This window comes from Chelonia mydas, chromosome 8, assembly GCF_015237465.2.
Source record: "Chelonia mydas isolate rCheMyd1 chromosome 8, rCheMyd1.pri.v2, whole genome shotgun sequence".
NCBI classification, from domain to species: Eukaryota; Metazoa; Chordata; order Testudines; family Cheloniidae; genus Chelonia; species Chelonia mydas.
In genome coordinates this window covers 79,527,304-79,544,157 of record NC_057854.1, presented here as the reverse complement: position 1 = coordinate 79,544,157, position 16,854 = coordinate 79,527,304, and the positions used below count along the sequence as shown (strand labels likewise).

Below are 16,854 nucleotides of genomic sequence, written 5' to 3'. Positions count from 1 at the left end.
TTCTAATTGATTTCTTCATGATGAATGTGCACATACTTCCACTCAGGCTTTTTGAATATAGAGTCTTAGGTTTGTAGGAAAAAAACAAGGTTTTCTCTTATAGACTATTATAAGAATTTTCTTCTGTATCTGCACATGTGTACAGCAATACATTCACGGTACAAGTCTCTTCCACAGAATTTTCTTCAAGCTTACAGGTCACCATGAAAAAAGAAAAATATTATCTGATCTAGTTCAAATTTCTATCTCTGTGCACTCACTGCGTTTCTTGCACCCACACTAATCCTGAACAGTGGATAAGCCTGACATAAGATTAATAAAATACTCAGCACGTTTCTTCTGTCATTTATAAAATTCATCAGGAATTTTCTAGCTGTTACCTGTTTAAATGATCTTCTGTTTGTACTGATAAATGTCCATATTAATTTTCTCCATTCTTGATTATTTTCAGTACAAAGATGGAGTGCATGAGCTACTCCTTACTGTCATCACCTGGGTGGGAATTGTCATCTCCCTTGTATGCCTGGCCATCTGCATCTTCACATTCTGTTTCTTCCGTGGCCTGCAAAGTGATCGTAATACTATTCACAAGAATCTTTGTATCAACCTATTCATTGCAGAGTTCATTTTCCTAATAGGCATCGATAAAACAGAATACAAAGTAAGTCTGTGTGCATATTGATCTTGTTCTGTGAAAATGACTGTTTGAAATGGATGTGAATTTAAATATGACACCACTGCCAAGCTTTTAAGTTTCTGAATGTAACTGACACAGCAAGGCCGGGATAAAGGGCTACTAGGATGATCCGAGGAATGGAAAACTTGTCTTATGAAAGGAGACTCAAGGAGCTTGGCTTGTTTAGCCTAACTAAAAGAAGGTTGAGGGGAGATATGATTGCTCTCTATAAATATATCAGAGGGATAAATACTGGAGAGGGAGAGGAATTATTTAAGCTCAGTACCAATGTGGACACAAGAACAAATGGATATAAACTGGCCACCAGGAAATTTAGACTAGAAATTAGACAAAGGTTTCTAACCATCAGAGGAGTGAAGTTTTGGAATAGCCTTCCAAGGGAAGCAGTGCGGGCAAAAGATCTATCTGGCTTTAAGATTAAACTCGATAAGTTTATGGAGGAGATGGTATGATGGGATAACATGGTTTTGGTAATTAAATATTCATGGTAAATAGGCCCAATGGCTGTGATGGGATATTAGATGGGGTGGGATCAGAGTTACCCAGGAAAGAATTTTCTGTAGTATCTGGCTGATGAATCTTGCCCATATGCTCAGGGTGTAGCTGATCGCCATATTTGGGGTCGGGAGGGAATTTTCCTCCAGGGCAGATTGGAAGAGGCCCTGGAGGTTTTTCGCCTTCCTCTGTAGCATGGGGCACGGGTCACTTGCTGGAGGATTCTCTGCTCCTTGAAGTCTTTAAACTATGATTTGAGGACTTCAATAGCACAGATATAGGTGTGAGGTTTTTTGCAGGAGTGGTGGGTGAAATTCTGTGGCCTGCGTTGTGCAGGAGGTCAGACTAGATGATCATAATGGTCCCTTCTGACCTAAATATCTATGAATCTATGAAAAAAGGTGTTACAAAAGGTTAAGATGGACATGTTCACAAATAATATTTGCAGGCATCAAAAATACCATTATAGCTTCTATTTCCCTCTTAAAGGGAAGTAGTGTTTTTCCATTCAGAAGCATATGTTAATAAAGATAGGTGATTTAAAGGGTACTTGTCAAACTGGTGCTGAAATTAAATGTTGATGTACCAGAAACATATGACCTTTCTGCACCAAAGACCTCTGAGTGTCTGATGCAACTTTTTGAAGCTTTGGTGAAATTCATCCCATCATTCAGAGCTCCGAGAGTGGCTTGGAATTTCATAATTTGGTAGAATTTCATCCAGCATTCAGCTACACAGGAGTGAATCTAAACTGGCTACTGATACAACAGCAGAACTTCCTAAAATAGTAAAAGCAAAGTTATTTTATATTAAAGCAGATAGAAAATTCGGATGGCTGCATAAGAATTTTAAACAGAAGATATAAATAATACATGTAGAACCAACTGTTCTTTATTTATCTTCATGTACCAAATCATCTACAATATAAGTCTTGCAGCAGTGATAACATCCCAGTGCCAAAATTAAGGAATTGTTTTTAATGCTGTATATTCTTCTACAGTAAGAAATATTAATAAGTTGTTTCCATACTTAATGTACATAGTGCAATTGAGTATACTTTCTGCAGCTGCTGTGGACATAATACATTACTAACATTTCTGAATATCTAGCATATGTTTCTGACTAGTGAAAACTACTCTGGACTTGTGAAGGGTCTCTAGTAGAAATATATTCAGTTACTACCTTCATAACAAAATTGTGTACTGTTTCATTTGCAGTGTATTGAATTAGCTAGGAAGGTTTGGGCAGTTTGTATTTTCATGTTTCTCTTTCTTTGCAGATTGCATGTCCAATATTTGCAGGCCTCTTACACTTTTTCTTCCTGGCAGCATTTGCCTGGATGTGTCTAGAAGGAGTGCAGCTCTATCTCATGTTAGTAGAAGTATTTGAAAGTGAATATTCTAGGAAGAAGTACTACTATGTTGCTGGCTACCTCTTCCCTGCCACAGTAGTTGGTGTCTCAGCAGCTATTGACTATAAGAGCTATGGAACAGAGAAAGCGTAAGTAATTGCAAGTGACCTGAGTGTTTTTCAAGTGAATAATTTTTTTAAAGCCTGTTAGCTGTCAGAGTGTCCCTGACAGACTAAAATAGCATCTGAAAGCTTTATTGGTAAGAGAATGGCAATGCCATGCACAAATTACAATCAAGTCTTTTGTAATTTTCTAGGTTCAGAGGATTTGTACTCTGGAGAGGCAGATTCTAAATTATGGTCTTTCTTTTAACACAAAAGATTGACCTGAAACAAATTGAAAAAGTAAATAACTTTTTGGCCTCAAATGGATATTAAGTAAAAATTCTTCCGAACTTAAAGTGTCTGACAGGCTTAACCACCCAGTTTTAAGCTAATGCTTCATTAGATCTCTTTGTTCAGCTGGCCCTCTGGCTAACTCTCATTCTGAAATATGACAGTACAATAAGCCAACCTATATGTTTTTCTTTGATAATATTTTATCAGAAGGGTAGAGCAGGATTAAAATTACCCATTGCCTTTTATTTATAAAAATACAGATATTTATAGAAAGTGACAGAAGGTAGACATAAAATGTTTCTGACGATTTGAGTTGCTGGAGGCATGAATTTGCTTTCCAATGGCGTTTTACTTTGTCCTTTGATGAAATTAGTTACAGTATGGGAAGATATTGTTGTCTTCTAGAAAGCTGCTTGATTTTGCTACTGATGAAAGACAAATAAAAGAGATTCAGCAGGGGGCTGGGCTATATGAAAAATGAACCACTAAGTGAAGTCACCCGATAAGTTTATGCATCATTTACTTTAATATCATATGTGTTTTTTCTTACTATTCAACTCCCAGATGGGGTATTTTATTTATATCATACTGTTTTGCAGCAAAACATGACATCTGAACATTTTCTATCTTGCATTCTTCAGGAATGAGCACTTTGTTTATGATACAAAGTTAAAGGCAAATTTTGAAAATTACATAGAAAACCTATGAAAATAAAGCATTTACTGATGTCGGGTTTCATCAGTCCATAGCAAAAACCTTGAGTGAACCTAAAAAGAGAGAGAGAGGGTTTCTTAAAAAAACAAACAAACATTAGTTTTGGTATGTAAGGAGAAAACCAGAGCAGGTGATGAACAACCTTGTTAAAGAGAACCCAAGAAAACAGCCCTAGCTAAGGGGGGGAAATGGCCATGATTAAGATGGTACTGTTTGTTCACTGTTGTTGGCTTATTGTCTATTCACAATGAAACACCTGTTCAAGGATTATTTAAGATGGGTTTTGCACTTTCCATTTTTACAACTCAGGAGCCAATGTAATCATTTAACTTTCATTGCCTTTTTCACCACAGTTGCTGGCTCCACGTAGATAACTATTTTATCTGGAGTTTCATTGGGCCTGTTACCTTCATTATTCTGGTAAGAGTGCTTTCTTCTTCCCCCACCACCCTTTCCTTCCCCTTTATGCTCATTTTACAAAAGCAACAGCGTTGTGAAGGTTGAGTAACATCAATCATTTCAAACCCTACTCTCAGAGTTTTGTATGAAAATACTTACGGCAAATTTGTGATGGGAACAAGGGGCTGAAAAGAATGTTTAAAATATAGTTCTGACCAAATTATTAATGTTCAAAACTCAATTGGTGCTTCTTCACTTCTTCTTTTTGTCCTTATTATTTTAATACTAAAGGTCATATGGCAGTCATATGACAGATCAATACAGTACTAAATACAGATTACAAAAGGGCCATTATTATTACTTCCGTCTATTGAGTCGGTTTTGTACATGCTCAAAAATTGTAACTAAGTATTTATCCAACAGACTGGAATGATTCAAACAGAAGTTCCAATCCTCTGGGTAAATAATTCAATCTAATAATTCTGCATACATATGCTTATGTATGTGTATATTTGTAACTGTTTTTTCCCATATGTATATATATGTTATGTGTTCTATGTATAAAACATATGTATAAAACACACTTACTTTTTTTAATATAAATAATAATGTATTGTGAACCCAATAGAAAACCCATGTGAGTCAGTCCAATTGGTTGTGGAAATATTTTAGTTATATATATAATTTATTTTTTTAATTAAAACTGGAGTGGTTAATTCATTCATTATCCATTCCTAGAATCATTCCAGTCTTTACAATAGATTGAGCATGGTTGTATATTTAGCCAGGGGAAGATCTGCTGCAGTTATTTCAAACTCGTGGAAATAGAGATGTAAGAATTTGGAAGAAAAGTATATTCAAAATGAATTTAAAACTCAACTTTATGGTTGTGGCATCAGAGCTCTGAAAGGTATAGCTGTGCGTGAGTTCGCACTGATATTTATTCTGTAGGAACATAAGAGAGAGTTCATAACTTCGATATTTTGGAATAGTGAAGTGGGTTTTATTAGTGTTTTTAGAAAGCTACAGCAATTAAGTACCAGATCCCATGCATTTATATAATGCCATGGTTGTGACAAAAGCCAAGAAATTAAAGTTTCTGACACTCCCTTCACTAATTAGAGCTTTGTACTCTTGTATTATTTTTTCAAGGTTAGTTTGTCAGCCTTAATTTTTAAATTCCTGCCTTTTATTGATTTATACACTGAATTATTTAAGCACTTTTTTTGTATCTTATAATTTACACTGCCCCAAATTGTGAAAGAAAATTGGTGTATTTTGAATCTATGAATTACAGTGAAAAGATGTGCCAGACCATCCAAGACAGATAGGCTTGGAAGGATTTGATTTTTATTAAACGTTGGTAAAAGTCAATTTCACTGTACACACAGGGCAATCAAAAAATATTTCCATTGATAATAATAAAAATTTATAGCTAGTCAGAGTAATAAAAATCTCGAGAACGGGTTTAATTTAGGGGTATTCACTTAGTATATTTTGGCACGTAATGTTGACAATCTGTGTTTTAAAATTTATAAAGCTTTAACTTCTTGAATTTCAATGCCTACTGTCTTTAAATAATTATTGTCTGGCCCACTCCATAATTTCCCACACCTGTAAACATTTAAATAGGTAAAAATTGAAAAAAAAATGCTTAAAAATAAACATCGATATTGGTGTCAAAATTATATTTAAAAAAAATTGAATTATGCCAAGCCTATAGATAGGTGATTTATCCTTTCTTAAGATATTATGCTTAAGTATTTCCAGATGTATGTATCTCGGGATGTACTCTTTGTTTATTAGAAGGCCACCTTTGTTAAACAATGGAGTTTTTTCAACCCATTGAGCAGGGACACTTAAGAAAGGACAAGTGTACAATGTGCAAATAGATGCTTCATTTTAAAGATACAGTCACAATGCTGTAAGGATCTGTTATGTAAAATTTCCTCTTCTTTTCTCAAATGTCAAAGTGCGTGTATGTATATATGGGGAGAGAGAGAGAGAGATAATAGTCTCCTTGAGGTATGAGGAATGTGGTCAACTAAGAATGTAGTACAAAGTTTAGTCTATTTAAAAAGTTTAAAGTAAAGGAAATCCCTCCCACTTTGGAATTTGATTCAGAACTAAGCCTTCAACTATATTTACAAGGCATTTTTAATACAGTAGGTCATACTCTTTCAATAGGAGAAGTTGTACACAGTCCTTGCTTACAGACAGCCCCCCAACCTGAAGCAAATACTCACCAGCAACCACACACCACACAACAAAAACACTAACCCAGGAACCTATCCTTGCAACAAAGCCCGTTGCCAACTGTGTCCACATATCTATTCAGGGGACGCCATCATAGGGCCTAATCACATCAGCCACACTATCAGAGGCTCGTTCACCTGCACGTCTACCAATGTGATATATGCCATCATGTGCCAGCAATGCCCTTCTGCCATGTACATTGGCCAGACCGGACAGTCTCTACGTAAAAGAATAAATGGACACAAATCAGACGTCAGGAATTATAACATTCAAAAACCAGTCAGAGAACACTTCAACCTCTCTAGTCAGTCTATTACAGACCTAAAAGTTGCAATTCTTCAACAAAAAAAACCTCAAAAACAGAGTCCAATGAGAAACTGCAGAATTGGAATTAATTTGAAAACTGGACACCATTACATTAGGCTTGAATAAAAGACTGGGAGTAGATGGGTCATTACACACAGTAAACACACAGAATCTATTTCCCCATGTTTATCCCCACCCCCACCACACTGTTCCCCACACTTTCTTGTTAACTGCTGGAAATGGCCCACCTTGATTATCACTACAAAAGGTTTTGGCGTTTTTTTCCTCTCCTGCTGGTAATAGCTCACCTTACCTGATCACTCTCATTATAGTGTGTATGGTAACACCCATTGTTTCATGTTCTCTGGGTGTATAAAATCTCCCCACTGTATTTTCCACTGCATGCATCCAATGAAGTGAGCTGTAGCTCACGAAAGCTTGTGCTCAAATAAATTTGTTAGTCTCTAAGGTGCCACAAGTACTCCTTTTCTTTTTGCGGATACAGACTAACATGGCTGCTACTCTGAAACCTGTCATGATTGCTATGATCATTTAAAGAAAACTGTTCTAAGTCTGTTGTCATACAGTTCAGCTAGTCAGTGCTTTAGGGTCTGGTTATAAGTGTTTTTTGTTTGTTTTTGTTTAACATTACTGTAAGCACTTTCTAGGTCACTTCTCTCTATTTGATATAACATTTCACTTGAGGGAGCTAGAAGGGGGCTTTGCTGAGGCCATTTATGTGTCCTCATAACCAGGTCAGAGTGAGAACAGAGGTGAAGGACATTTAAATTATATTGACCATGTACAGTCAGAGTCTACTATTATTTATCAGCCATGATATTATTATCCTCTAGCAAATCATTTAGACTAAGTGGCTAAAGGCCTTTGGGAGCAGTATTCCCAACTTCACAAATATGAAACAGCAGGTAGCAATCACAGCATAGTTCCTGGGAGTAATTCTACTCCTGCAATTGCTTTAGCTTCTAATCGTCCAACTGAGAGAGAGAGAAAGAGAGAGGGAGATGAGTAATGGCTGAAAAATAATATCTCATGTGCAACGTAACCAGAGAAGAGCCATGTTTGTAGAGTAGGGTATTCATTATCAATGGTATGAAAGACTTTAATATTAGTAATCGTTTGAGCATCTGTTACTAGTTTAAATTCTCTTTTATGATGTTTATTAATGAAATAATATGCATATTCATAGACAATATTGTTTGCTGCTTTAATTTCAATTGCATTAAAATCTGTACACGACAACGTGAGGGTCTGTGAGGGAAAACTGCCTTCTGAGAAAGACATAAAACTTTCAACTTTAGTATTTCCATAGACTGTCATGCCTATGGGCACCAGGGTCATTATATCTATGAGAAAAGAGCATGTAAGTAATGAGCGGTGGGAAACCATTAGTATGCCTGAAATGGTTTAATGAAAGCTTGGATCATGATACATCAGGAGCTGTTCTCATCATTTGGACAGTTCCATCTGCATCTTTAATAATTAATTCAGTTCAGTAAGAGTTCAGCTTGCACACTCATTTAGAAGCCTTCTTCAGAGAACACCTCTTTGGCTGCCAGTCCCAGAGAGAAATAGGCTTCTGCATCGCTAAGAGCAAAGATCTGGAGATACACAAACAGTTTTAGAGCTGCATTTGCCAGGTAACAAAAGCTCCAGGGAGGACAAAAAGGGTCAGAACATGTGCAGTTCAGCTAGGTTACTTCAGAGTGGTGTTTCTGTTCTTCTGTCTTATCATATCCATGTCAGCACTGCAGGCTGTGTGGAATGAATTTTAAACTGCTAAGCTCAGGCAGGCAGGATTCAATTGAGCAGGTTGATGGCTATAAAACAAACAGTATGCTCCCATAATCTCTGGTCAGAAAAGCCCGAATTATTTTGACTTCTATATAGCTCCGTGTTCATTCATACCATTAAGATGGATGAAGTTGGTTAGACTCTTGCTCAGCCAGGACTACGGGGGTATGATCCTCACAGATGGAGCTAATAAATTCGCCTGGTAAAGGTTATTTAAACAAAGATTCCATAGATGTTCTATTTAATCAATACAGGAAAAATGTGTGGTCATTTTACTTATACTGAAATATGTTATTTCACTGGTATGTCTCTGTGTGTATATGTATTTATATGTATATAAATATATATTGTAGATGTGTGTTTTTATATGTACACACATGCTAACTATGGCAGTGAAAGACGTGATAACCTGCATTTGTCATATTCCTGACTTTCATTCTGCCACTTATCTATCTTTCTTAGGATTCCTAGTCTTTCAGACCTCTCTGCAGCTTATAACAAATTTTTTTTAAATGCACTTGAGACAAAAATATTTCCCTCAAAATTACACTGGTCTGATGCGCAGGACAGACAGTATTCAGTCCGGCATCATTTTAAGGTCCAGTGCCGTCTGATTTTGCAGGGTTAGAAACAAGACTTCTGTGTATTGGTAAAGAGAGATTACCCAGCTTCCCCTAGGGTATTGAACTTGCTGCTTGCTCTGTAAAATCCTCAGATATTAGATTTTATGACATTTTTATAGATAGAGATTTTTTTGAAATGTTTGTGATAATTTTCTTCTTCCTCGATCTTGTATATCAAATCAAATCAGTATCTTAGATGTCTGTATATGAATGCAAGAAGTATAGGGAATAAGCAGGAAGAACGCAAAATGCTAGTAAATAAACACAACTATGACATAGTTGGCATCACAGAGACCTGGGGGATAATACACGACTGGAATACTGGTATAGAAGGGTACATTTTGCTCAGGAAGGACCGGTAGGGAAAAAAGGGAGGTGGTGTTGCCTTATATATTAAAAATGTATACACTTGGACTGAGATTGAGGTGGAAATAGGAGACAGACTTGTTGAAAGTCTCTGGGTAAGGATAAAAGGGGAAAAAAACAAGGGTGATGTCATAGAAGGGGTCTACTACAGACCACCAAACCAGGAAAAAGAGGTAGATGAGGCTTTTTTTAAACAGCTAACGAAATCATCCAAAGCACAGGGATTGGTGGTGATGGGGAACTTCAGCTACCCGGACATCTGTTGGGAAAATAACGCAGCAGGGCACGGATTATCCAGGAAATTCTTGGAATGTATTGGAGACCATTTTTTATTTCAGAAGGTGGGGACAGCTACCAAGGGGAGAGGCTGTTCTAGATTTGATTCTGACAAATAGGGGGGAACTGGTTGAGCATTTGAAAGTAGAAGGCAGCTTGGGTGAAAGTGATCATGAAATGACAGAGTTCCTGATTCTAAGGAATGGTAGGAGGGAGAACAGCAAAATAAAGACAATGGATTTCAAGAAGGCAGACTAGCAAACTCAAGAAGTTGGTAGGTAAGATCGCTTGGGAAGCAAGTCTAAGGGGAAAAACAATAGAAGACAGTTGGCAGTTTTTCAAAGAGACATTATTTAGGGCACAAGAGCAAACTATCCCACATAGGAAGTTGGCAAGAGACCACCCTGGCTTAACCAGGAGATCTTCAATGACCTAAAAATCAAAAAAAAGAGTCCTACAAAAAATGGAAACTAGGTCAGATTACAAAGGATGAGTATAAGCAATAACACAAGTATGTAGGGACAAAATTAGAAAGGCCAAGGCACAAAATGAGATCAAATTAGCTAGAGACATAAAGGCTCACAAGAAAACATTCTACAAATACATTAGAAGCAAGAGGAAGACCAAGGACAGGGTAGGACCATTACTCAATGGGGGAAGAGGGGGAGAATAACAGAAAATTTGGAAATGGCAGAGGGGCTTGATTACTTCTTTGTTTCTGTTTTCACCAAGAAGATTGGTGGTGATTGGACATCTAACGTAGTGAATGCCAGTGAAAAAGAGATAGGATCAGAAGAGGCTAAAATAGGGAAAGAACAAAATAAAAATTACTTAGAGAAATTAGATGTCTTCAAGTGACCAGGGCCTAATGAAATGCATCCTAGAATACTCAAGGAGCTGACTGAGGAGATATCTGAGCCATTAGCGATTATCTTTGAGAAGTCATGGAAGATGGGAGAGATTCCAGAAGACTGGAAAAGGGCAGATATAGTGCCCATCTATAAAAAGGGAAATAAGGACAACCCAGGAAATTACAGACCAGTCAGCTTAACTTCTGTACCCAGAACTTCTGTACCCAGCTTTCTTTGACAGAGTAACAAGCCTTGTGAATGTGGGGAAGTGGTAGACGTGGTACCTCTTGATATTAGTAAAGCTTTTGATACTATCCCACATGACATTCTCATAAATAAACTAGGGAAATGCAACCTAGAGGGAGCTACTATAAGGTGGGTGCATAACTGGTTGGAAAACCATTCCCAGAGATTAGTTATCAATGGTACACAGTTATGCTGGAAGGGCATAACGAGTGGGGTCCCGCAGGGATCAGGTCCAGTTCTGTTCAATATCTTCATCAATGATTTAGATAATGGCATACAGAGTACACTTATAAAGTTTGCAGATGATACCAAGCTGGGAGGGGTTGCAAGTGCTCTGGAGGACAGGATTAAAATTAAAAATGATCTGGACAAACTGGAGAAATAGGATGAAATTCAATAAGAACAAATGCAAAGTACTCCACTTAGGAAGGAACAATCAGTTGCACACATACAAAATGGGAAATGACTGCCTAGGAAAGAGTACTGCGGAAAGGGATCTGGGTGTCATAGTGGACCACAAGCTAAATATGACTGTGTGACGCTGTTGCAAAAAAAGCAAACATCATTCTGGGATGCATTAGCAGGAGTGTTGTAAGGAAGACACAGGAAGTAATTCTTCTCTACTCCGCTCTGATTAGGCCTCAACGGGAGTATTGTGTCCAGTTCTGGGCACCACATTTCAGGAAAGATGTGGACAAACTGGAGACAGTCCAGAGAAAAGGAACAAAAATGATTAAAGGTCTAGAAAACATGACCTATGAGGAAAGATGGAAAAAATTGGGTTTGTTTAGTCTGGAAAAGGGAAGACAGAGAGGGGACATGACAACATTTTTCATGCATGTAAAAGGTTGTTACAAGGAGGAGGAAGAAATATTATTTTTCTTAACCTCTGAGGATAGGACAAGAAGCAATCAGCTTAAATTGCAGCAAGGGAGGTTTAGGTTGGGCATTAGGAAAAACTTCCTAACAGTCAGGGTGGTTAAGCACTGGAATAAATTTCCTAAGGAGGTTGTGGAATCTCCATCATTGGAAATTATTAAGAGCAGTTAGACAAACACCTGTCAGGAATGGGCTAGATAATTAGTCCTGCCACAAGTGGAGGGGACTGGACTGGATGACCTCTCAAGGTCACTTCCAGTTCTATGATTCTATTTTTGGATTTATGATAAGACAGCCTGTCTTTACAGGTGGAGGAATTTTGTTCTAAAAAATAGTTCCTGTAAATTCTTTTACAGCTATATAAAATGTTTGTAGGAACACAGGAATTGCAATGCTAGATCAGACCAGTGGGCCATGTATCCCATGTCTCCCAGTGGCCAGTTATCATATGCTTTCAGAAGAAAGTGCAAAACATTTTAGTGGGCAATTATGGAATAACCTATCTGTGCTATGTAGTGATTTTACATTATAATTCTCTCAAATTTATCTGCGGACTGTCTCATTATTCATGTAAAGCAGAATTTTCAAACCTTGTTGGCTAGTTAGACTCCTAAATTCATATTTAGGCACTTTAGGCCTGATTTTCAGAGGTGCTGACCCACCCAGCTCCCAGAGTTAGCCCAGTGTTGACTGTTTTTGAAAATCACCCTATGTATGTATAGGTAATACAGCTAGAGATGAGCTAAGAAGGCAGTATTTAGACTTTGGTTTAGAATTGATATTTGAGGCCAAATCAGTATTAGGGTTTGGATTCTGATTTTAGGAATCCAAAATTTCATAAGACTTTGCCTAAAATGGTGGAAGCCTTGTGAATTCAGTAGCTCTGCTAATCACAAGAAGATGCAAAATTTTGGTGACATCAAATGAACTTTCACTTCTTCGAGTGCTGTTCCTGTGGGTGCTCTAGGTGACTGTGTGTCCTGGTGCTGTTGATCGTAGATCTTCGGTAGCAGTGCCTGGCCGGGATGCACCCACCCAGTTGTTGTCTCACGGCATCGTTAAGGTCTGTTTGTGCGTGCGTCTCCTGCACCCCCTCAGTTCCTTTTCAACTGTTCTCAGCTGAAGACGGGACTCGGGGCAGTGCTGAACCTCTTGCCTGGTCACTGAAGGAAACAAGTAGAAATAGTTAGCTAGAAATATCCCAGTTCTTTCCCTTCCTTTAGACTAGTTATTCATTGTTCGTTAGTTTAAAAAAAAACATAACTTTTTTTCTCTCACGTTCATCTCCTGCTGAGACTTTCCCCCCCAGGCAATCATAGCTTCATGATGCCGGCGTCCCCTGGATTCAAAAAATGAGGCTTCTGCAATCAATCTATGCCACGGTCTGATGGACACACTGTGGGTGAAGTGTCTAGGTGAGACACACGTCCCCGCAAAGTGCGTCCATTGTAATAGCCTGAAAACCAGGGCTCGCCGTGACAGAGACAGGCGGCTGAAAATGCTCCTTATGGAGAAATCCCTGCAGCCACCAGCAGAGACGGGCACAAGTAAACCCTCTCCCTCACGCTCCCCTGCCAGTTTGGAACCGACCAGGAACACGGCTTCACCCTCTCATGTGAAGAGGCAGGAAGCCCCAACCTCTCCACACAGAGACCTACAGAAACTAAAAAGGTCTCCAGCGAAGTCACTTCCCCTGGTGCTGACAGCACCAAGAACCATCGCAGCTGACCTCCACACCATCTCAAACACGGCTCACATGGGGCACAGAAACAAGGACTCAACCCCCCCACAGCGGGCAACTTTCCTCTGCACCAACCCTGCCGGCACCGCAAACAGACTCGGTACTGGCTGCGCGGTCCACCTCGGCACCGACAAGACCGTCAGCACTGAGACTGACAATAACCCCCGCTGCAGCCACACCACTCCCGGCGGGCACCTATAGGCGCCCACCAAGGCTAAATAGATATCGCTGCGGAAATTGGCTCACACTCTGAGACCCTTAGCACCGCAGCCCATGAAGCAGCAGCAATTCTTAAATCATGCTGACATCTCCATGGCCCCAGAGCCTGATTCCCCTCTCCTAGGCACCGAGCGCTCACTCTTTGATCAGCCACTCTCGCCACTTGACCTGGCCGCGCTCACTGACAGTGAGAATGACATGCCGCAGCAGGCAGAATTTTCCCTGCCTGACTTCCCTCCCCCTCCAGAGCCATACCTATTTCAAGGCATGGCACCCCACAAGAACCAGCCTCAATTTCCCTGTTTTGTCCCCCCATGGGCAGTGCCCCACTTTTCATACCCTATGTAGTGGCCACAGCGGTACCCTTGGTCTGCCCATGATGCCAGTCCTTCTTGTGGACCCTCCACCAGACTGCAGACGCACTCTGCACCTCTATCTCCAGCTCCATCTACATCCAGAGCTCCTGAGCCCCCCACCTTGAAGAAATGGGCTATGAACCTTTCCCTGTATCATCTGATCATAATTCTCTGTCAGCTGAAGATGAAGCTTTCATGCCACCACCACCACAGAACATGGACGATTTTAAGTAGTTCCAGGAACTTTTTAAGAGAGTGGCAATCAGTCAGGACTTTCCATTAGGAGGAGACACAACACAGACTCCTGAAAACCCTCTGCGCCATCAAAGATTGCACTACCCATAAATGAGGCCCTACTGGAACCTGCTGACACTATATGGCAGACCCCTGCCTCCATCCTACCAACATGTAAAAGGGCTGAATGTAAACATTATGTACAGCTAAGGATGTAGACTTTTTATTTTCCCACCCACAGCCCAGCTCTCTTATGGTTGAGGCAGCTACCAACAGAACAAAGCAACCACAATACCGGCCCACTCCGCAAGATAAGGACCTCGAACGACTTGACCTCCTGGGCCGCAAGGTTTACACCTTCTCCACTCTGCAATTCAGAATTGCAAATTACTTCCCCCCCCCCCCCCCCCGCAAGCTACGACTATGACAATTACAACAAGTTATTTGAATTTACCTCCCCTATCCCAGAGGACAGAAGATCAGATTTTAGATCAGTCCTCGTCAAAGATCAACTGGTGTCTAGGACGGTGCTACAAGCATCCCTGGACATGGCTGACACAGTGGCCTGTACTACTGCCACTGTGGTAGTGATGCACCAGTCTTCCTGGCTGTCTGCGTCTGGCATCCCTAAAGATCTGCAGACCAAAGTGGAGTACCTTCCCTTTCATAAGGATAAACTTTTTTCCAAAAAAAAAACAAACAAAAAACCTAAAACAAAAAACCCCTGATGAAGTCCTTCACACTATGAAGGACTCCAGGGTCACTCTATGCACCCTGGGGATGTAACTGTCTGTCGTCGTGTCCTCCCCCCCCCTCCCCCCCCCATACACACACAGAAGGCAACGGTATCAACCTTATCAACAATATCACTGGCCCCAGTTGAGACCATACGGTAATGGGAAGAACTGCAACAGACCTCCCAGGGCAGACAAAACCAAGCGCAACCAACTACATCCCACACATTGGGAAACAAACAACAATTTTGAAGCCTTGTTTGGGGGTCTGCGTGACCATCCCTTGGCACCACCACTTACTTGCCCATTTGGCCACTATCTCCTGTTTTTCCACCATGTCTGGCAACAGGTCACACAGGACCACTGGGTCCTAGAAATAGTACAATTGAGCTACTCCATCCCTTTCACTTCATGCCCACCCATCCTTCCCCATCCCTCTTCAGGGACCCCTCTGACGAGCCCCTACTTCAAGCAGAGGTGACTCATCTTCTACAGCTCTGCAGTGGAACATGTACCGGCCCAACATCGGGGACAAGGGTTTTACTCTCACTACTTTCTGACCCAGAAGAAAGGCAGAGGATGGCGACCTGTACTAGACCTATGAAGACTGAACAAATTTGTACGTGTTCAGAAATTAAAAGATGGTCACATTAGGCACAGTAATACCCGCGCTGGAACAAGGGGAATGGTTCTCAGCCCTCGACCTACAGGATGCCTATTTTCAAATATCTATTCACCCAGCACACAGACGCTTTCTGCAATTCACAGTAGGGCACAAACACTTCCAATAGAGAGTGCTACCATTTGGACTCTCCTCAGCACCGAGAGTGTTCTCCAAGACTCTTGCAGTAGTGGTGGCCCACCTACGCAAACACGGAATTATACTTTTCCCCTACCTAGACGACTGCCTGATCAAAGGCCGTTCATACAACGAGACATTAGAGGCCACTTGTTTTACCATCTCCCTCTTCCACAGTCTAGGCCTGCAAATAGACTTCCAAAAGTCCCCCCTGATACCCACACAGAAAATCGAGTTCATCAGGGCTCACCTGGACTCAGTTTTGACCAGAGCCTCACTCGCACACACCAGATTCCTCGCCATCACACACCTCATAGGCACGTTATCTGTTTGCCCCAGAGTAGAGGCAAGAACATGCCTGCAGCTTCTTGGTCACATGACAGCCACCACCTTCATGATCAAATATGCCAGACTACGTATGAGGTGCCTTCAGGGTTGGCTCAGCTCCATATACAAACCCAGCAGGCACAGCCTCCGCATGATGCTAACTCCTCCAGCAAAGGTTTTAATCTCCCTACAATGGTGGACAAAACTGGGGAACGTATGCACAGGCGTCCCTTTCCATCAAAATTCCCCTGTGCTCATGCTCATGACAGATGCTTCCCTGATAGGCTGGGGAGTGCACCTGGGAGCTCACACAACACAGGGCCGATGATCCCTGTCAGAGACATGTCTGCACATAAATCTTCTAGAGCTCAGAGCAGTCAGATATGCCTGCCTCCACTTTCTCCCAGTCATAAGGAAAAAATCTATTTGGGTCTTGACAGACAATATAGCATGCATGTTCTATATCAACAGATTCGGGGGCGGGGGGAGAGGGGGAATTGCACTCTCTATGCACAGAAGCCATCCAACTATGGAATTGGTGTATACAACATCACATAGAGATCACTGCTTCCTACCTGCCTGAGTGTCAGCACACTACCGCCAACACACTCAGCAGACACTTCTCACAAGAACATGAATGGGAATTGCACCCCACGATACTGCGGTAGCTCTTCTCCTACTGGGGCACCCTGTCGGTAGACCTGTTTGCCACAACACAAAACTGCAAATGCCATCTATTCTGCTCCAGAGCAGGATTTGGGACCGCATCCCTCGG

General features: G+C 40.8%; 1 protein-coding gene across 37 annotated transcripts in view; it reads left to right on the top strand.

The window, feature by feature from the left end:
* ADGRL2 (adhesion G protein-coupled receptor L2) overlaps nt 1-16,854 on the top strand; it is a 469,695-nt gene that overhangs the window by 427,902 nt on the left and 24,939 nt on the right. For all 37 annotated transcript variants that reach the window (XM_043553100.1, XM_043553104.1, XM_043553115.1 and 34 more), the window contains 3 exons: nt 452-661; nt 2,472-2,692; nt 4,009-4,075. In XM_043553100.1, the coding sequence (XP_043409035.1) occupies nt 452-661; nt 2,472-2,692; nt 4,009-4,075 (498 nt within the window). The remainder of the gene's footprint in view (nt 1-451; nt 662-2,471; nt 2,693-4,008; nt 4,076-16,854) is intronic.